Genomic DNA, 21,776 nt, shown 5'->3' with positions numbered 1-21,776 from the left:
CAGCTACATTCCTTTCTGGAAAGGAAACTGGCATCCCATAAACCATTAGAAGGAGGGGGACCCACCCGAGTTAGTGCACCCCAACACGCATCAGCCACAGGAGGTCAGCATGGGATCCCCCGCCCTCCCCGCCCACCACACACCCTGGGGGGGGAAAGCACCCCAGCCAGACAGGACCCCCGACAGTCCCCCTCCTCATATTAGTAGCACACCCATCACTGCTGTTGTTAAGGCAAGAAACACATTTATTGAGAGCACAATAGGGTGTGCCAAGCCCCAGGTCAGGCGCTTTCAAACCACATGGCTCGCTCCTCACAACAACCCTGTGAGGTAGGTGTCCTCAGGTGTGGGCCAGTGAACGCTCCGCGGTTCCCCCAAGTCTCAGGGCTCCTGAGGGGTGGGCAGGGGTCCAGCCCATGTGTCTGAGCCTCAGATCAGTGAAGTCCATCAGTCAGAGGACGGGTGGCTACGCAAGGAGAGGCCAGGAGGGCTTGCCCCTGCTCGCAGGGGGCGGCCCTGGTCCAGAGTCTTTGGGTCCGGCCTGTCCCGCGGGAACGTGTGCAGGGTGTCCCTGTGGCTGCGGAGGCTGAGAGAGACACAGGTGCAGATGAAGGGGCCCGCTCCCCGTCTCACTGGCTGACAAGAGTTCTCATGCAGACAGGCAGGCCGGGGGACGAGGAGAGCAGAGCAGCCCCCGGGACTGGGCGCCAATGGACAACACAGGGAGAGGCCCCCGGCTCCCTGCCGCACCCAGGAACCTGCTCCACCCCCATCTAGCTAGTGCCCCTCCATCTCTGGGCTCCCCCACCCGCAGAGACTTCCAGAAGCATAGCCTTAGGACCTGATACCTTCCTGCACCCGTGACCTCTGCAGGTCCTTACCTCACCACCCCCGGATTCCAGATCACTTGGCCTTTCTGAACACCACCCAGCTCTCCTGCCCAAATCACTGCCAACTAAACTTGGATATTCTCTAAAATATCAGCCTGTCCCTCCTCTGGGGGTTCCTGGAAGTTCTCCCTGATCCCACCTCCCCCACCCACGCCACCCCCCGAAACCTTGTTAAATCTCTGTATTTAAAAGCCAACCCTTCCCTCCCCCCCGGCCTCCCAGAGCCGGCCGGGTGCTTCCCTGACGTCCTCCACACCACACACCAGTCACTCGGGTCGCCACGGTTCTGGGGAGCACAGGGCTTCGGTGACCAGTGCCCACAGGCCACAGGGCACTGTGGTCAGACCCAGGGCCCACCGGAGAACAAGGGGTGAGGCCTCCGGTGTGCCAGGTAACAAAGCATTTATTTTCACAGAAACAATGTCATCGAATCCCACAGTAACCGTGCCAGGGAAATGTGACTATTTCCAGGGTACAAGGGAGCAAAAATCATCCACGCCCAAAAGTGGCCTCGAACCCCGGCCTTGATTCTCGGAACCAGCATACGGGATGCAGCAAGGCGCACTCTGCACTCGGGGCTCACCGGCGTCCTCTGAGCGGATTCTATTGTTCCGCACCCATTCTACAGGTGGGAAAACCAAGACTCGGGGTACCAGTGACCTGCGCAAGGCCACCACGCTGGCAAGCGGTGGCGCCAGGACCAGAATTCAAAAGAGCAAAACCTAGAGAGTCCTGTCCCTCAACCTGTGCCCAGGCACCGCGCTTTAGGGGGTGAGAGTGGATGAAAGGAACCTAGGTCTGGAGTCCAATCCCCCCTTTCTTTGGGGGTGCCTACAGCTGCATCTCAGACTTGGCCCATGCCTTACAGGTTGTCACCCACAGTGGGAACAAAGACATCTCAGGGGGACACGTCCACAGTCCCAGGGAGGGTGTGGGCAGGACCAGGGCCTCCCTTGGCCTGGGCGATACCCAGGGCCACGTTTCCAGAAACACCTGGTTCACAGCACAAACAAAGTTTTATTCTAGACATAAATACATCCAAAAATGTGCAGAAGACAGACATCTCCATCGGGAGGAACCCTCCTCTGGGCTGTACCTTCCCCGGGCGGTGCGGGGGAGACCCCCACCACACGTGGAGGCCCTCGGGATTTGCCCTGAAGAGTCTTTGCCAAGAAAACACACTTTCCCCCTAAAGAAACAGTGTGGACTCGACACGCCTGTTAGCTGTCAATTCAGTTCTTCCCGCCCAGGAAAAACCCTGCCTCATCAGTCCGTGAGCATCTATTAGGCGCCTACTAGTGCCTTGAAGGGTCAGAGAAGCATAGATCTCACCTGCCCCCAGGAAATGGGGACCCAGTCCTGCCCGTTTCTAGGGGTGGTTGGAATACCAACAATGGGTCACACAAAGGCCTAAGCTTCCAGGAGCCTGAGGCCCATTGGGGAGCAGACACCTGCACACAGAGTCCCCTGGGAGGAGGGCCCTACCTACCTGTCCCTCCCATGGGGTCCCTCAGGAGCCTGGAGGCAGGGCCCCCCCCACCCCACCCTGCTCAGACATGTTCTCAAGGATGTGGGATGTCCACGGGCCAGATGGCAAGAACGACCCAGCGCGAGCCCCCACAGCGAAGCCCAAGGGAGGGGAGGGTGGGGGAGCTGGTGCTGGTGCCCCCGGCGGCAGGTGCAGGTCTGGCATGAGGCCAGACCTCACAGTCAAAGGCTAACAGAAGAGGCGCCTGGGTGGCTCAGTGGGTTAAAGCCTCTGCCTTTGGCTCAGGACACGATCTCAGGGTCCTGGGATCGAGTCCCGCATTGGGCTCTCTGCTCAGCAGGGAGCCTGCTTCCTCCTCTCTCTCTGCCTGCCTCTCTGCCTAGTTCTGTCTGTCTGTCAAATAAATAAATAAAATCTTAAAAAAAAAAAAAAAAAACGCTAACAGAAGTGGCCCGGTGGCCAGCTGCGAGGGCCGTCAAGAATGGCCAGGTCCTGCCCACCGAGGCTGTGCAAGCAGGAGGCAGAAAGAGAGGGGGACCAGGGCGGCTTCTGCTGGGGGAGGGCGGGGCAGGAGAGAGGCTGGGGTGCAGAACTCCAACCCACCCGGGGCGGCAGAACGCTTCTCCCCTCATGCAGGAGACAAGGACCAGGCAAGAAACTCAGGGGTCTCCTGAGATAACCCTCCGCCCCAAAATGACTCCTAAAACCTCATTTAATGCAGCCAAGCTTCCAAGTCCCACTTGGAGCCAACCGAGCTCTGGAACACAATTGACCCCTGCCAGGGGTCAAGAACACGCGGGCCAGCAGAGGCTGGCCTCAGTCACTGGGAGAGCTTGGGTGCCAGGGTCAAAGGGCACCGTTCAGCCTGGCTCTGATCCCCTGCTGTCTCTGATCTCAGCTCCCTCATCCAGAAACTGGGCCCACACCCCAGTCAAGCAGGAAGCTTGTGGGGTGGCGCGGCTAACAGCCCCGCCCCCAGACCAGACGGCAGACTGACTTCTCCACCTTCCAGCCAGAGAAAGAGGGAAGGGGGGGGGGTGTGTGAGGAAATAAGGAACACAAGCCTTTCCCCCGCAGGGCAGAAGAAGATGTCCCTCTTCCTGCCTGGCAGACTCGACCTTGGGCACACACAGACGTCTGCAGAAGACGCCCCAGACATGGAGTCGACAGGTACAGCAAAGCCCCAAGCAGTCCTCCCCAGGCAGCAACAACCTCCATGTGAGAAGCCGCAGTCAGGATGGAAAGTGGGACAAGGGGGAGGCTCCAAGGCAGGAAAAAAGCCGTCACTCATTCATCAAACCAGTATTCGCCCTGGGCCAGCTCGCTAACTGCTTGCAGACCAGACCGCTCAGCCTCTGTCTTACACGTTCCTTTGACTGCTGAAACACAACCAGCAAAGGTTCGGAACTTTCCAGACAACCCTCAGCATTCGACCATTCCCAATGAGAGCCAGAGTTGGATCAGCTCTGTTGGAATGGACCTAGCCCCTGGCCTCACAACCACCCAGTGGAAGGAGCTTTCTGGTGACCCAGCAGAGAAAAGGAGACCGAGGGTCAGAGAGGAGAAGTGACTCGCTCAGCCCTGCCCAGTTCGCTAGGTGCCCCCCCACCACACGGGGGTCTGTCAGGTTCTAATTTGTAACACAGAACACAGACGGCTGAAGTTTCATCACACGGCACCCCAAACGAGAATCCTGGCTTTCCGACAACACACGTCATACAGAAGTCCGTAAGATACAATACAACAATTGTTAACAGGTTAATCAGGAGTGAAATAGAAGCTCTTAGGAAGGGTTTTAACATCTGCCGCTGGCGTTTGGTTACAGTTTGTGGTTTGGCCATTCACCCATGCGTCCAGTCAACAAAAATGGAAGGTGACCCCTACCACTGGCTTGGTACTGTGTTAGGCACCCGGGCTGCTGGCATTTGAGCCCAAATGTTGGTAAATGAGAGAGGGGACGTTGCAGTGTCTTTGATGGCCGGTACCTAATATATTTCGGTGGGCGGTAGCCAGGCGGGGCGGGGAGGCAGGCCCTGCTAAGGAGAGATCTCTTACGGAAGGAGGGATGTGTGTTAAGTGCCGCCCACAGGCCAGACGCAGCGGTAGGCTAGACCCAGTGGGTGCTTCCAACCTTTTACAGAGGCGAGCGTGAACGCGTACCCCAGGGGGGCAAGGGTGTTGCCCAAAGAGGCCCCCATCCCCCTGACATAAAGGTCCCTGCCAAAATGACTTCTGTCTAACCCACGACATCACGCCAACGTAGCACCCCATCCCACGATGCCCGCTGTCCGTCTGGCAGAGCGATTTCCTGCTAACCTGCTGAGTCAGGCTACCCCCTCCTCGGCCTGCCATCCACCCCCAGCAGCCCCCCGGGGGCACGCACACCGCCTGGTCAGAAACCCAGTTCAAAGCCTTGGTTACAAGAATCCTCACAACAGCCCTGCGAGGTGGGTGCCATTGTCCCCCCAGAAGACAGACTCAAGTTGTCACGGTCAGTTTAAACCACACACGTTTGTCCAGCTCCGGGGTCCTGGCTTTGCCCACTACGCCCTCTCTCCAATGCAATGAATAAACCGCAGAATTCTAAGCAGAGGCCCCAAGACTTCTGCCTTGTTCCATATGGGCAGCAGTGAGCTAAAGGGGGCTGGGGTCCCCCCCAGCCGGGGACCCGCGTCAACACTCAGGGCCATGTCCAGGTTTGCGAAGCACCGCGTGTGTTAGATGCCCAGGTCCGCCAACAGATCATTCCAAGCAGACCCCCGCACGGGGCATGAACCCGGTCACCTCCGTGTGCAATCATCTCTCCCAATTTTCTCTAAATAGAACCCACCATTAACTAATTTCGAAAGGGACAGGAATGGCTCTAGGATCACCACCGGGCAAGACCAGGGTTCTTAATGACTTAAAAGCCAGCTCACAGCCAGAAGCAGCCGTCCATCTCAGACCCCCTAGCCGTCACTCCGGCCTCTTAAGGACACAGGTTATGATTTCTGAACACCTGGGGACACACTTTGCTGATTACCAATCAACCTAGTTTTGTAAGGAACAGAGTCAGGGAGGGCAATCAAGCTTCCCATGGAACTTGGGTCTTGAAGTTGGGGGAGCTGAGCCAAGGGTCAAGCCTTGTGCTGACACAAAGACGCGGCCCCTTGCAGACGGGCTCGTCTTTTCTTCCAGAAGATCATCGGGATGAGTCCCTGGGAGCCAGCTCCAGTACAGCACCAGCTAACTTGAAAAAATGGGGTGTGGACTGTGAAGGAATGAAGTGATGAAGGAATGAAGGGGTGAGTTACAACCACTGCCATCTGGTGGAGAAGCAGGAGGCTGAAAGCAAAGCTCGTGGCAGGGACCATGCACCAGGCAGGGCGGCCCGGGGAGGACTCCTCCGCTCACCAGCGGGGGGCCCTCTCGGACCCCGGCCCCGGATCCGCCGCGGTGGGTGATGCCTGGGAAAGCGCCATGGGGACAGAAAGCGGTGTGGGTGACGGTGGCAGATGAGTCCAGCTGGGACGTGCTCAGAGCAGAGACCCCGGAGGAGAAAGCTCTAATAAGGGTGTTTCGCTTCATGACCACAGCCCATGGCGCTGCACAGCCCGCCCAAGATGAAAAGGCTTGCTTTCAGGGAAGGGAGAGGCCCAAGCACCAGGTCAAGAAATGGAGGCCAAGTGCGCAGATGAATGGACGGATGGGTTAAATCAACGCTGGCAGTCACCGCTGGCCTCCCAAGCCTCGACGCTGGGACAGACAGGTGCGTGACTCATTCTGACGCAGGCAAACAGCGCTCAGTGCTGTAGTAGAGGGCTCGGTAGGAAGCAGCAGGGCACGTTCTGGAAGGGAGGGCAAGCCCTCCGTGGGTGACATACCCTCCCCAAATGGTCTCGATGGCCTTTGAGCCCAGGTTAGTTTGTGGTGGGGCACGAGCAGAAACCCAAGAAGACTATGGGGTCCAACCTGCTCCTTGGATCACAGAATTTAATCGCCCCGTTGAAGAAAACCTGAAGGGTTCTCCACCAACCCCGATCCAGTATGTCCCATCCGTCTAAGGACTCAGGGGCATTTGCTGACACATCACAGGACACTGGGAATGCTAAGGACAGCTGATGGCCCCTCCTGATTCCCTACGAGGGGGTAAATGACAGTCCAGGGGGCTGGCTCCCTCAACAGGAAACAGGGCTGGGTGTCAGGGCTGGTGGGAAGTCACCAGCTCATGGCCCGAGATGCTGGGCATGGTTCTCTGGACCTCGGAGGATCAAAGAGCTATTCCTGTCCCATGAGCGTTCCAGAGGGTGCGGTATAGTTTGTAAGTCATAAATGCATGAACCCACCCAGGGGATGCGATCTTAAATGTTGTCAGGCTGCCAAATGGAAAATGTCCCCACCCCCCATCTCCAGGAAGAAGCATCCTTCCAAGACCATCTAGACCCACCCCACACCTGCTATGTGAATCCCCTTTAAACTACCCCCATCAAGGGTCTGCCCAGCCTGCCCCCTGAATGCCTTCAGTGACAGAGGGCTCACTACAGCCCCTCCCATCCGTCCTTGACCAGTCTCACCAGAAAGCCATGACCCAATGGACTTGGACAAACAGTTCACAGAAGAGAAAATACAATTGGTTAACAAGGATACGTGAAAATGCTCAACCTTCATTAGTAATCAAAGCAATGCAAGTTAAAATGACAGAAAAGCACTGTTTAACAGAGAGAAACTAGCAATATCTTAACAAAATGCTAATACATTGCTGGACATTGTAAAATGCTCTAGGCCCTCGGAAATCAGTCAACACGCACACAAACTCTCCTGCCTTTCACTCGAGCAGCCCGACCCCAGAAAAGCCAGTCACATTCAGCACTCACGCTTTCACCCATCCATCCACCACGCGGCATCCACACCATGGCGGGCACTGGGGGTACAAAGATCAATCTGGCAAGCTCCTCGCCCTTCAGGGGCTCACAGTCTAGCAGGAGAAACTGGCATGCCATGAAGCAATGGTCATTTCGGGGTGAAGGAAAGCAATTCGTTAAGAATGAGAGAGGATGTGCGCAAAGCCATTCGCCGCGGTGGGATTCAGAGCGTTAGGGGAAGAAACAAAAAGATGAGTTATACATCACAGTAGCAAGTAGGCATTGCAAATGATGACCTATAACCGCTCAATGGGACGCAACACAGCCAGGGAGGCGATGATTTTTTTTTTTATGGACAAAAGAAAAACGCTGATGACAAAAAACATTGCATGGAAAATGCAGGATATATGTGGTGAAGAAGGCGAGGTATAAAGGTTTCAAAACTGAATGCTTATTTAAAAAAAAAAAAGAAAAAGGATGTCCATTTTTTAAAAAAAGTATGCCCACAGACAAGAATGAGAAGGGGAAAGAGACAGCGGCGTGACGTGGCAGGGTGATGGGTGACCTCCTGCTCTAGGTCATGTGCCATCCACACCGTTTACATTAGGAACACAAGGGGGGCCTTGGCCTGTCTGCCCCTGAGGCCCGGCCTCCGGCCTCCAGCCTCCAGCCTCTGGAAGGCCAGCCCTGGGGCTGAGCTTCCAGAGGAGGGAGTTGGGAGTCACAGAGGAGTCTAAGGGGGCAGGATTTGTGCACGGAGTGCATGCAAACGTCCAAGTCCAAGAGAGAAAATTGGCTCTTGTTTTAGTAAGTTAAAAGAAAGAAAAACACACTGAAGATGTGCCCTGATTAGAGGGGAGCACGGAGATCCCAACTCGGAGCTCGGGGGTGGGTCGGGAACAATGGAGGCCCCACGGGAATCCCCACTCTGACTCCTGCAGCCCCTGTTGGGGTGGGGGGCATCAGGGGGGAAGCCCTGTCCTGAATCTCAGCACCCCAGAAGTGGAGACCCTTAGAACATCAGATTTAAAACTCTAAAGGGCCAAAGATTCTGAGGGTCCTGACCTGACACCCCTCACGCCTTCTGCATTCCCAAGAACAATTGCTTGGATCCCAAACCACACACCCATCAGGGCACCCGCGGGTCTCCCTGGAGCTTCTCCCACTGGCTCATTTCCAGCCCCTGGGACCCCTCCACAGCCCCTCTGACACGGGGAGAAGGCTCCCCCAGAGGTCTGTTCCTCTTCCTCTGCCTCCTCCAGGCGTTTGGCTGTGGCCTCCGCCTCCGCCTCCGCCTCCCTGCACACCCAACATTGTAAAGCCTTCCTGCACCTCAACTGACTTCAAATAACCACAGAAAGGTTCCCCTGCCCTGCCCCACCCTAGTGCACATGGTGACATGTGGGCTGGTCAGGGAAGCTCTTTGGGGGGGGGGGGGGCGTCCCTGGTTTAGCAGGTGCCTCAGGCTTCCTGAGCGCAGGCCCCCAGGCTTCCAGCCAATTAAGGCAGAGCCCAGAGCCCCCAGATTCCTGAGCCCTGCAGCCCCAGCATTAGGCCCACGTGGCCCTGCTCCCATGGCCCAGGCATGTGGTCCTGGAGGCACAGAAGATAGCTCCAGGCGCATCAATGCCATCCTCCATTCCGGGCCACCCGAGAGGCGTGGAAGTCGCCCCAGTCCCCCTCACTCCCTCCTCACGTCCTATCTCGAACTCTACAGCTATGAATCCTGAGCCCCCCTGCACTGCCCCTAGTGTACACCTTCAGCATGGCTCCCCCCGCCCCCAGCAGCAGTACCCCCACCCAGTGCCGGGAACCGCCCTCGCCCCGCCCCGGCCCCGCCCCTCTGGTGTCCCCGTGCTCCCTGCCCGGCACCTAGGCGGTCCCTCCTGCTCAGGGCACTTGTCACAAATCCAATTTTGGTTTCACGTCCCGAAGGGACACTGAGGTCAACAGGGACTTGGGTTGTAGTTTTCGCAGACAAACAGGCACGTAACACACAACTGCACAAATCCTGTCCACTACAGAGAGAGAGGAGACCGGACAGACCCCGGAGGCCCCGGGGTCAGAGATGTCAGTACACAAGACCTTCCCGACCTGCCGGGGGCCCCGAGGGCAGGTCAGGAGGAGAGAGGACAACCCCAACGCACACCCCAACGCAATCGCTGCCCAATACAGAAGACATCAGAGAACAGGCGAGAAGACAGGGAGGCCTTGAAACGGGCTCTGGGGATGCCATGTCAAGGGGCCGGGATCCCGGGACCACATCTGCACCCCGGGCCGAGGCGCACCTGCCCCGCACTGAGAAAGGCAAGAGGCCACCGCGAGACCAGGCTGGAGGGCGCATGGGCACCTTCCAGAAGGTTTCATGAACAAGGTTTCTGGTGACCCGCCCCTGGGCGCCTGGGTCCCGAGGCTCCTGGGTCAACCTCCGCAGGCGCTCCTGGCCCGGGGCGCCTCCTCCCCCCAGCCCCCATACACCCCACTGCAGCCCAGGGGCAGCTCCAGGGCCTCCTGCTCCCTTGCCCTCTGCTGCCCCCTGGCGGAAAGAGCCTCGCTCACAGGTGACCCAGCCCGGGGAGGGGCTGAGACCCCCACCTGGCCCCCCACCCCTGGCTCACGCAGCCTTCTGCAAGGCCCCGGCCAGAGCCTGCCGCCTCCCCATGGCTACGGACAGGGCACTGCCCACAGGCGGGTGGGCGTCTGACCCCATGATTCATCCGAGCGGGAAGCTGAGGCCCCCCCAAGTTACGGATGGGGACACGGAGGGTCGGAGGAAGGAGGGGAACCGGCCCGTGGGGCCAGGACATAGCCCAGCACTCCGTGGCGGGCCAAGTGCGCACAGCAAGCACACGTGCCGAGCTGGACTCCGGGCCCCAGGAACCCCTGCCTCCCCCCTTCCTCTTTCCTTCCTCCTCCTCCTCCCTCGTTCCTTCGCGCCTCGCTTCCAGCTCCTCCTCTGCGGTCCTCCGCAGAGCGAGCCTTGGGTGTGCAGACCCCACTTCACACCCCTTAGCTAGGTGCTCACCTCGCATTTTTCCCCCAATTCCTTTCTCTTATTGCTTCCCAAATCTCACCTTCCTGACTTTCCATCACTCCTGCCCGCAGGGAGATGAATCCAGCTCCCCCATCCCCCTGGGTGAGCCCCCTGGGTGAGCCCCCTGGGTGAGCCCCCTGGGTGAGCCTCCCACCCGGTGCACACCAAGCACCACGCCCCGCGCCCATCCGCCAGCTCCCTTCCTGGCCCGGAGCCAGCGACTACACGCAGGTATTTATTCTCTCCTCTCCAGCCACCGCTGCATCTATTTCGTGGAGGTGCGAGAAGGCGCAGCCTCGTCCTCGGGCGAGCTATTTCCTTTATTTTTCGTTTATGCTCTGAGGGGAGTAACGCATTCATCTATTTAAGGAGCGTGTCCATGAACTACTTATATATAATCGCTCGTCACACAAGCTCTCCCAACTCTCCACTGGTCACTGTGGTTGTTTTCACGTTTATTATCTTCCATTTTTGGTCTTTTACTTCTTTTTCCACTCCCTCCACTTCTCTTGTTCTAGAAACAGGGACTGATCAATCTCATGGACCTTGAGGACTGAGGAGCTCATGGCTAATCCTAACAGACCCTGCTCTTTCGGACACACCGGCCATGACCGTCTCCGGAGTCCTCCCCTCTGCCTCGGCTCTCCTCCCCTCTCTTCCCCTCATCCCCTCTCTTCCCCTCATCGGCTGGGTCCCTGGGTCTTTTTGCTCTTGGGGGGGCGGGCGGGGGAGGTGCTCAGGTGCCCAGAGTCAGATGAGGGACAGTCCCAAGGGCAGTGCTCTCCTGGTAGTCCATCTAATTCAGTCATCCCTGGGTCCATTCATTCTTTCTGTCACCCTTTAATTTCAATATTTATTCTTTTATTTATGGACCTCAGGTGCACAGAATTGGATTAGCCGTCATCTGTGACGCCCGGAGCCTTCGCAGCGCCCGTGGACGTGAGGCTTCCTTTTGTTCATTCATTCCTCGCCCTGGTGATTCGGGTCAGGATTTACTTCCCTGTCTCCAGAGCCCAGTTTTGAATCAGTCGTAACTCCGGGCTCACGCCGTCTGCTCGTGGTCTTCCCCTGTGCGGGCCTCTGTCTCTCGTGGGTCGTGGGTCAGTCTCTTTATGGACGGTCACGTTTTTATCATTTATATAACTCTGGGGCCCCAGATCTGAATGAATGTGGACGATCAGTGCTAAGCCAGTTCCCTCTCCTAGACTTCATTGTTTGACCTATTGATTTATTACTTTTCATAGTTGTTGTTTTTTTTTTTTTAATTTTAACTTGTTCCCCTTCTTGATTGTTTTGTTTTGTTTTCCTCCCACTGTTTCAATCCTTCTCACCCCTTTTCACTCTGCTGGAAATCAGACACCTTCCTCACTGCGCTGAGAAAACATCAACCTGTTTTTCTCTTCGGCCCCTTCCCTGGAGCGCTCACGTATCCCTCCAGGCCTTCTCCGTAGTTAAGCAACTACACTTTTGCCCCTAGAGTCAGGAGTGTCTACACAGAACTGCGTACCGGCTCATCGACTGCCCACCGCCCGCCCCAACCCCAGCCCGTCCTCCTGCGTCTCTCTGCCTCTCTCCTTTCTCGCGTTCCTTCGCTCTCTGAGACTCAGTCGCGCAGACCCCTGAATCCTGATGCCTCCTGCAAATGGCCATCCCTGACCTCTGAGGCTCCGTGGCTCCTTCCTTCCGACCATTCTCCCTTCCTGTTCTTTTTCTTTATCAGCTACTTGTTCCACCAGTAATGGATGTGAGCGCCCGGACCTATGACCGTCCATGGTTCGAGCCCACCCCCTCCCACGGATCTCGCCCTGGCCCCATCTCTCTGGGTGGTTGCCAGCCACCCTCAGAGCGGTCCTTCCCTCCAATGCCAGCTTTGCTCCCCCCTCCACTCGCCTGCCTTCCTTCTCCAGGGGCTCCGGGGCCCCGATGAGATACATGAAGGACAACCCTGCTGCCCCCGTTCCCGGCTCCCCTTCACTCTGCCCCCTCGCCTTCTCTGGGTCCTGAGTTACTTGCTGATTTACAGACGTCTTACTTGGGACAGCACCCTGGCTTGTGGCACCCGACTCCCTCTAACTTCTGCTGCGTGACAGCCCTGCACCCCGAGTCCCACCGCCGCCTCCCCGCGGGAGTGTGCGCCCATTCCTGGACTTCGGGGCCTGCTCCTTCTCCTTCTATGCTTGATTTTAATTTGGATATTTTACTTTATTCTCCCTTGTATCCTATCCCGGGACAGACTCCGCTCCCAGGACTGGGGGACACCACAAGCCCCCGCACCACGCTCCCATCCGGGTCCAGGAGTTTCCACCAGTCACGCTCTCTTCTTGGCTTTCTTTTATTTCGGTATTTATTCATTTACGTGTGCCTGGAGTTAGAAAACTTCTGGTAAAAGTTAACTCACTTCTTTGGTGTCCTGGGTCCTCTCTCTCTCTCTCTATTTTTTTCTTTTTTAACCTATTCTTCAGACTCTTGGCTGCTGATTTATCTATCTCTGCCAGGAGGCCCCCTGCAGACTTGCTGTAACGCCTGGTCTGCGATCACCGATGTGCTCCTCCTTATATACTCGTGCCTGCCCTAATTTAAGAAAACACTAGTTCTCCCATCCATTTACTGTTTACTTTTAGCCGTGTTCTCTCCCCCGACAACTGCCTGCTCCCTCACCCCCCCGTACCTGTTTCATTTTCATGGGACCCCCCCCCCATTCTCACCAGGGCTGGGGCAATCCTTTCAGTGACCTTCTCCTTGGGCTCTTTCATTTTAATTGTGCTTTGACACACCAAAAGCCACGTACAGGACCCCAGTGAGACCGGAGGGAAGCGCGCACCATGAACCTGTCATCGAGATCCTTGTCCTAAACCTACCCATCACCTCCAGAAGCTTCTTCCCGCCTGGAAGGAGCGTTATCATCGCCATCATTCCTGATCAGAGCACTTCACAGAAGATCTAGCCTCCTAGAGGGTGTGTAAGTGCATGACACGGCCCTGTGGCTACTGGCTTCTGCGTCTCCACTCCTGGGTCCTCGGCTCTCCTATTTACATCTTATTGTTTTCCTGGTAAACTTCAGTGACTGTCTATTTGCCTCACACCTCTCGTGTGATGACCCACCTAGACCCACACCATGTCTGGGTCTGTGGTGACTGGGTGTCGGCTGGCGAGTGGCTCTCTTTACACACTGACTACACACTTCACTGACTCAGAGATGAACGGCCTTCGTGTCACACGGGATCTCGGTCACTGCACTCCCCCACGGCTTGCTCCCTTCTTTACCTGGTTATGTGTTCATGCACTCCTCCCTGCTTTCACTCATCCAGCCACGGGCCCTTATGTGGATCAGGTAACAGATACCCGTGAAATGACCTCCCAGTAAGAGAAACAGAACACCCACCGACCGTATCTCAGACCCTCCTGCTTTGCTCCCACCAAGCTGACCACCGAGGCACAAGCCACAGTCCCTAACACATACACATGGCAGATGTAGGCACAGGCAGAGTCAAGGTTAGTGCAGCCGGCCTGCCCCCCACCCCCACCACCACCCCCAGGGCTCACACGTCCTAGACCAACCGGGACAGATATATAATTAGGGCCAGCTTCCCCAGAACCCCTTGGCAGGGCAGACGCATCCCCCCCTGGACCCCAGTGAATGGCCATCCCCATGAGAAACCTGTTTCAAGACCCCAGAGTACACAGAGACACACACACACACACGTTGTACACAGTCTCCCCAGCGGGAACGACAGACATGGCGTTCATTTCTAAATAGACGGCTTTGTCTGTAGCAATATGAAAATATTTTGGCCTTTCAAGGCAAATACAAAAGAAACTACCCATTACCATTGCTGAGTGTCTCAGTCCCAAACAATAAAGAACTTGAAGAGGTTTAGCCGGAAACTTTGAAGACAGAAAATCTGCCCATTCTGTTTTCCAGACATTTCAAGGGGGTGAGCGAAGGTCATTGGAGCTGGAAGCCCGTTTGAGAGGCTGGTCCCTCGGCCCGCGTTTTTTCCTCGGCCCTTTGAAGGGCCCCCCAGCTCACAAGGGCACTTCCATCCTAGTCTGCCCTGGGGCACAAGAGCCAAAGGGACACTCAATAATGAAAGGGCCATTCATGGAGAGGAGCTAGAGAGAAGGAATTCTTTGGGGGTCCGGCACTCGAAGCCGCCTATAGAATTCTTTTGCCACAGAGACAACACAAGGAGGCTGGGGGTCCTGCCTTACAACACAAGCCCCCCGCCCAAGGTCTGCGATCAGTTTGCCTCACTGGGCACCCACCTCCCCGTGAGCGGCCCCTTGGCCAACGCTCACCAGGCCCCACCCACCCAGGCCTCGCCTGGCCATGTGCTCTGGGCAGCAGCCCCCCCACCCTCAGTGACGAGCCCACAGATGTGTCCCCCACACCCCAGCAACTTACGATTTGAACGCCGGAGGGTGCTGGGTGGCGCGTGAAGGTCTCTCCTTCCGTGGAGGATTCCGGATGGGGTCTTCAGCTGGAATCAGAGCGCGCAGGGTCACTGGTTGGAAACTCACCCAACTAAAGCAGGGACTCCCCAACTCCCCAGCAAGGGGGGAACTGGTGAAGTCAAGCATTTCTCTTTTCCGTACACACTCGCGGGCCCACTCACCTACCAAGCTCCCCACCCCAGCCTCAGCGGCGGCAGAGTGGACGGACACAGGCCCAGAGGCAGGGATGCGACTCCTGACCCAAGAGCCCTTGGCTTAGTGCGACGCATGGAACTAGGTGCCAAAAACTTAGCGCGCGAGTGACAGCTGATCTGAACACCAAAAGGGTGCAGAGCAGACTCCCTGGAAGGGCATCCCACCATGGAGGAAGAGCAGCGCTGAGACATAGCGTGTCCTCGGGCCGAAGTCGACAGGGCAGGGCGTGAACGTGGGTAGGACTAGAGCAGCAGGCTGGGGACCACAGGCTGTGGAGTCTTGAATGGACAGTGTGTCCTCAAACTGGGGCACACAGTCAGGGGACAGAAGACCGTGGTGCCTGCAGAGATGCCTCCTCTTTAATGATTACATGCACCTTTCAGTCAGCACTGTGACAAGCTGTGTCCAGGCACATCAAACCTTATGTTTCAAGCATTTGCCTTAAAGTTAAAAAAAAAAAAAAAAAATTGAGTTCAGTAACAGAAGTTGCTTCAGGGGCGCCTGGGTGGCTCAGTGGGTTAAAGCCTCTGCCTTCAGCTCAGGTCATGATCCCAAGGTCCTGGGATCAAGCCCCACCTAGGGCTCTCTGCTCAGCAGGGAGCCTGCTTCCCCCTCTCTCTGCCTGCCTCTCTGCCTACTTGTGGTCTCTGTCTGTCAAATAAATAAATAAAATCTTTAAAAAAAAGAAAAAAAAAGTTACTACAGATCTGTCAAAACACACCAACGGTCCGAGAGGTAAGAGGGAACCCAAAGAATGATGGCGTAAGTGCTGGACTTCAGTCCACAGCAACGTATCGACGACTGGCCGACCAGTTAATCATGTGCCACACAACGCCAGCTGTTCCAGCTGTCAGTGACAGGAAAACTCGGGGATGGGGACAGGTATAGGAATGCTCTGTACCTGGCCATTCACTTTTTCTATAAACCTGAGGCTGCTCAGGAAAAGGAAAAAAAAAAATCTATTTGTTAAAACAACACAAAACAAAACAGATTTTTCTAAGTGAGTTGACTTTAAACACACGTGCAGTCGAGTCTACGGAGGGTGAGTAGCCCCAGCCGGAGGGCAGTCAGCCCGATGAGGTCTCTACAGCTGTGAGGTGTGGGGAGGGCGCAGCCAGAGGTGGGGCCAGAGAGCCCGAAGGCAGGGAGCTCCAAGGTAGGGAGGCGGCCCTGTGCAGCTCCCCCTGCCCTGCCGTAAGCCCTGTGGGGTGCCCTCCATTGTCTACACCTCCCCAAGACTTAGCGGGGACACCGCGGGGTACGCCTCTTGCTTCTAAATCCTCCTAAAATTTCCTTCCCCGGCCTCGAGCTTCCCAAACCCTGTTTTCCCCTAATCAGTTGATTTTATAACCAAAAAAACAAAAGTCACTAAAAAATAAATAAATGTTAACTGAAGAGTTGTAAGCTGGTAGACAGCCAAAGACAGACCCTGGTGATACACCAGCCCTGGCCCCCTACCTGGAGCTGGAGACCACCTTAGCTCGTTTCCAGCCCTCCCTGGGAGCCTGCGAGCACCTAGGGTGGCCCTCTGCTCGCGATCACAGTCCCAAGGGGACACTGGGACTCCAGACCCTGAACACACAGCCAGGCCCTCCTCTCCCCCCGCCCTGCCAATTCCCGTGGGAACAAGGGGTAGGAGTGGGGGTGGGGGGAGGAGTACTTTGGTGTGTTTAATAGGACCAAGGAAATCAGGTCGCTTGGGGCATCTGTGTTTTTATTCCTGCTTCTGCCCCCGGGGCTCCATGAGTGCCCCCTCCCACCCCCAGAGCGCCTGACAGTCCTGGATTAACTCTGAGGCAGACCCAGGCTGCCTGCAAAGACCTGGCGCTGGCCAAGTCAGACCCTGAGTTCAAAGCTGTGTGCAGCCCAGCCCTGGGTCTGCCAGGATCGAAGATAACAGAGCGCGGGGCTGGAGGGGTAACAGATGTGGCAGGGAAACCACAGGGATGAGTCACTGTCTGGAGCCCAAGGAAGACACAAGGTTTCCTTATGAGGTCCAGAGACACCACGGCCACCAGCATTTGATCTCATCTCCTAAATGCCTGCCCTGAGCTCCTGATCCAGGAAGCCCTGGTGGACATCCCAGAAATATCCCAGTGGCTTCCCAGGATTAGCCAAGTCTAGCTCCGGGGGCGCCTCCAGGGCTCAGACGGTTCAGCATCTGCCTTGGGCTCTGGTCATGATCCTGGGGCCCTGGGATCAAGCCCCACATCAGGCTCCCTGCTCAGCAGGAAGCCTACTTCTCCCTCCGCCCCTCCTCCCCACTTGGGTTTCCTCACTCTCAAATAAATAAATTAAATATTTTTTTAAAAAGAAAAGAAAAATCTAACTCCTCATATCAAGATTTTAAAAGCGGCCAGCGGCCCTTTTCCAGCGCCAACAGGACCTAACGGTCTGGCATGGCATGCCTTTGATACAAAGAACTTATGGATGTTTAGAGCAGGGAGAGACACAAAAGGATTATTTTCAATCAAACGGTGATTTCCAGAACTAGAGCCCGTAGTTTATACAAATAATCAGCCTCGCCTCAGATCTCAGGCTTCCTACCTGTTGAGTGAAGACCGCCCTCCCACAACTTCCCTTACAGACGCAGGCTCTTCGCAAAACTAATTTCCTGTACCTTTGTGAAGACCGGGGGCCTGGACATTACGGACCCATTTATGAAAATGGGAGCGGTAATTGGGACATCTTTTGAAATCATGTCCCCTCTCTCGCCGGCCCCCGTCAGCCCTCTAATTTCCCTTGGCCGGACCACGGAGGATGTTTACATATGCCTGTTCCTGGAACCCGCTCTCTGCTACAGGAGTGGGCAATTAGAGAGAATTAGGGCCTATTTGGTGTATGTTTACGGTTTATGGCTAGAGTGGTGGAGGCAGCCTCGGGAAAGGCGGCCGCTCGTCTAATTGAGACTAGCGATTTCTCGATTCCTCATTTCTGCTCCCAGGTATTATATTAGCAACCAAGGTCACGAAACAAAGGCCGCGGCCCACAGTGGCAATAACCAGGCACAGCATCGGCCCAGGGCTCCGGGGATTTATTTACCAACCACAGGCGAAGCACAAAGGGCTACCTAAAGGCGGCTTCTAAGTTCGGTCAGGGACAGGCAGCTGGCACGGGCCTGGTTACTCAACACTATTCCAGAAGCTGCCATCCTGATGGCTTTTTCAGTTCTCAGCTCAGCGGGCGAGGGCACCGGCAAGAGGTGTTGCCCAGCGTCTCATGACCAAAGGGCACGGGCTGAGCCCCAGGGGTTGGCACGGCCAGCCGCATCCTCCTGGGACTGCCGCCACAGGGCCCGTCTCGTGGCACGCTGACCACTCCACAGCCCAGGAAAGTTTTCCAGGCCTGGCCAGCGGCCTACCCGTGTGGAAAAAAATGCTCCATAAAATGCCATCCTGGCCCCAGAGTACACCGGCAAGCCCCTGGGAGCGAGCTTGGGGCTTGAGCACTGTGGGGATCCTGTCCACGGAAAACTGACCGTGGGGACTGACCCATGACTATGCTAGTCAAGCTGGTGGCTAGCAGCAGTGGGTTTCACACCCAGGGCCTGCTATCCGAGAAAGGGCACCAGCCCTCTCTACTCTGTGTCCTCTCTAAAGCAGAGGGGGTGAGCCAGCAGGGCACCAGCGATCTCTGATCTCCTGACTTGCAAACCAACAACCAACCACAGAGGACCAACGAAGCACCTGGAAGGAACCTAGAGCTTCAGGGGCCTCAGCTGACAGTGATCCTGCATTGCCCCATGTTACAATGGGAAAACTGAGACCAGAAAGCTAGAGACAGGATCCAAAGTCACACCCAATGTTGGGGCTGAGCATGGGCTGGAACCAGGTCACCAAAAGACCGTATCCAGAACACCCACTCAGAACCTTCTCCACTGAACAAGTCGCGGGTAGTGGGGGTGCGCCCTTCCTCCAGCCAAGAGGCGAGGGGGGGCCCTCTCTGGACACACCTTCCACCCACCGCCCCCTCTGTTGAAACAGGGCCCTTGCCTTTCCCAGACTGACATCCTATGCTCCTTCTGCCTTCGAGAATACAGAGTTGACAGGCTACTGCCCCATTCTACAGATGGGGAAACTGAGGCCCAGAAGCCGGCAGCAAGAGGCTCCGGCCAAGATTGAGACCAGGACTCCTTTCCTCTCATGGCTGGGATTTCTGCCTCAGTCACCCCAAAGGGGCCAGAACCCTCAGGACAGTCGGGGGTCACGTTGACGCAAATTCTGCCCTCCATCTGACTGGGTCCCCTTGCTCGATGCTGCCCCGGGGCCTGTGAGCTGTGCCGAGCCCCGTCATCCTAAGTGTGGACACTGGCCCCCCATTCGTGACTGCCTCCAGCATCAGGTGGGCCCGGAGAATGGGGAGAAGGCAGGAGGCAGCGGGAGGGGAGGAGGAGCGGCCTGACCAGCTGGTAGACACCGGTCAGCCCGCAGCCCCTCGCACCCTCCTCCCGCTCCCCTCCTTCCCACCCTGGAGTCCTGTGTCCCCAGCCCCATCTGTCCGTCCGGTGTTCTCTAAGGGCATCAGGCCCGGTTTGATCCAGTTCTGGTTTAGGGGCAGAGGCACAAGCAGTCTGCGTCCTGAGACACATGCAGAGAAGCCCCAGACCTGGGGAGCAGGAGCATGTCTGGGGTCGCGCTGGCGGGGTGACTGACTAACCATGCCATTGTGCGGCCTCTCGGCTGCGTGGCGCGGCCCCCAAGACAGACACACACACACACACACACACACACACACACACACACAGGCACACACAAGGAAGGGGCCACCACGGCCCCAGAGGGCGCACACACACACACACACACACACACACACTCCAGTACAGGGAAGGTGACTGAGCTTTTCTCCTTTTCATCTGAAGAAAAGGCACCTTCTATTGAAAGAATGTATTCACAGGACCTGGGAAAACTCCTGTGCACTCAGCCCTCGATTATCCCCAGGTGGCTGTTCTCCGCGGGGGGCGCCCCCACATTCCTTTCTGCCTGTGCCTTTGTTCCGCCTCAAACGGCCCTGGGAGCTCCCAGGCTAAGAGTTTCCTCCTTAAGCCCCTGCCAGAGGCCCTATTCACTGCCGGAGAAGGAGGCAAAGGTGGTGGGCAGCCTTCCTCTGCCCCGGCCCCCGGGCTGGGAGGACTTAAGAAGTCTCCATCTGGATTGTTTTTAAGCCCAAAGAAATTGGAGAGCAATTAAGAGACCCGGGGCTACACCCCGCCCCAGCCTCCTCTCCCCTGATTAATTCCCCTCTCCCACCCGCATCCCGGGGGGGAGGGGCCCGCCGACCCCAGCCCCAGCTCCTCTGCACCTGCTCCGGCCCCAGACCCTCATGAGCCCGGGCCTCGGGGGAGGGGGCAGCTGAGAAGAGAGATCTTTCTGCAGACTTTCTCATCAGTCAGTTCCCCAAACCATGGCTAGAGCCGTGGTTTCCACTGTTTTCCACAGCGAAGACTGGGATATGGGACTACAGGACAAGCGTCTGAAGAAGGCGCTAGAAATTCCAGAATGTTTGGGCTCCTCAAAGATGGGTCTCTCACCCTGGCACAGTTGGGGAGCCCCCCCTCCGTACCTGCTTCCGCTTGGTCCAACTGAACTTGGGACCCCTCTTGCTGGTGCTGCTCTGTCCTGCTAGGGGGCAGGGCGCCGGGACCAGGGGGTTGGTGGGGAACACCTCTGGGGTCAGATCTCCCAACAGAGTCCCCAAGGGCTCTCTGAACTCTTTCCTAGCTCTGAAACAGGGACTCATTTCACATGCCCCTGCAACACCCGGTCCCTCAGACTTCCCTAAAGAGCCCAGCTTCTCAAGCCACTCAGGACACAGGGCTGGTTCCCCTGGGAACCAGGCCCTTTAGAGAGAGCTGTCCCTCCTGCCCTGCCCACACTCGTGTCTCCCTTTCAAAACGGGAACCCCACACTCAAGATGACCTCGTTTGGAAAGATACAACTCTTTTCCGGAATTTTCCATCTGCTTACACCCTAGATGGGAGACCAGGCGATGCTTCCTGGTTCTCCCCTCTAGGAGAGAGGACGGGGGTTAAAGCCGTGGAGGGAAGGGGACCGCTCCCTCCCGGGATGGACTCACACTGTGTTAAACATGGGTTTTCTAAAAAGAAGGGGCCCCAGGACCACAGGCCTTCTCAATTCAGCTGACAATGCTGGTCTCACCATCACCCACTGCCCTTTAACCCTTTGGAACCTTAATTTGTCTCTCTCCACACCCCCTTCTGTGGAAAGCCGCCTCCTTCTTTTCAAGGAAAAATTCATTAGCAAGCTCATTAAAGATGGGTCGATTTTTTTTCTCTTTCTGGAAGTCAGATTGCTCATAAAAAACACATTGAAGTTACTTCATGTAAACGAATAAGAAACACATGCACCCCGTTGCCCGTAAGTCTTGCCAGGTTTTGACATTATTTGGAGAAATGTGCTTGGAAATGCATTCGGGGTTTGAATCACAAGTCAGGAGGCATGAGGTCGGGGGCCCCAAAAGCTGCAGGGAGCCCCCCCGCAAGCAACCTGCAGGTGGGAAGACGCGCGGCCGAGGGGGCACTCTGTGTCCTTCCAGGACTACAGAGGCTGAGCTCTGTTCTAGGCTCCGTTTCCCACCCATTCAGGGGGACGCCAGTGGGATGGCACCGCCAGCTTCCAAACAAGACCACCATCTCCCCCACGTATCTGTGCCCTCCTCGGAGCATCCACTTAGAGGCAGGACAGAGAGACCCGCTCCCGCCACACTGACAGGGCCCTCTGCCCTCTGTCTAGCCTGTCTGGGACTCCAATCCATACCCAACTGCTCAAGGGTGGGCCAATCCCTCTACAAAAAGAACTTTCCCAAAAATGATCATTTCTTTCAACACTTAATAATGCCTGGAATGTTTGGCTGTG

General features: G+C 56.6%; 1 protein-coding gene across 6 annotated transcripts in view; it reads right to left on the bottom strand.

The window, feature by feature from the left end:
• Positions 1 to 230: 230 nt before the first annotated feature.
• The window catches only part of LOC132000264 (uncharacterized), a 33,395-nt gene continuing 11,849 nt past the window's right edge, over positions 231 to 21,776 (bottom strand). For 5 of the 6 annotated variants that reach the window (XR_009399217.1, XM_059373989.1, XM_059373990.1 and 2 more), the window contains 2 exons: positions 14,660 to 14,735; positions 231 to 586 (listed from right to left, as the gene is read on the bottom strand). Coding sequence is in view for 5 of the 6 variants with exons in the window: in XM_059373989.1 (XP_059229972.1) it covers positions 435 to 586; positions 14,660 to 14,735 (228 nt within the window). In the remaining variant the exon portion in view is untranslated. Of the gene's footprint in view, positions 587 to 9,049; positions 14,310 to 14,659; positions 14,736 to 21,776 lie in introns of those variants that run through there. The other variant, XM_059373992.1, reaches the window with a different exon arrangement.

The sequence above is a fragment of the Mustela nigripes genome, chromosome 13, assembly GCF_022355385.1.
Source record: "Mustela nigripes isolate SB6536 chromosome 13, MUSNIG.SB6536, whole genome shotgun sequence".
In the NCBI taxonomy this organism is placed as follows: Eukaryota; Metazoa; Chordata; class Mammalia; order Carnivora; family Mustelidae; genus Mustela; species Mustela nigripes.
The sequence above is the reverse complement of the archived record's forward strand: the minus strand, read 5'-3'. Positions and strand labels throughout refer to the sequence as shown.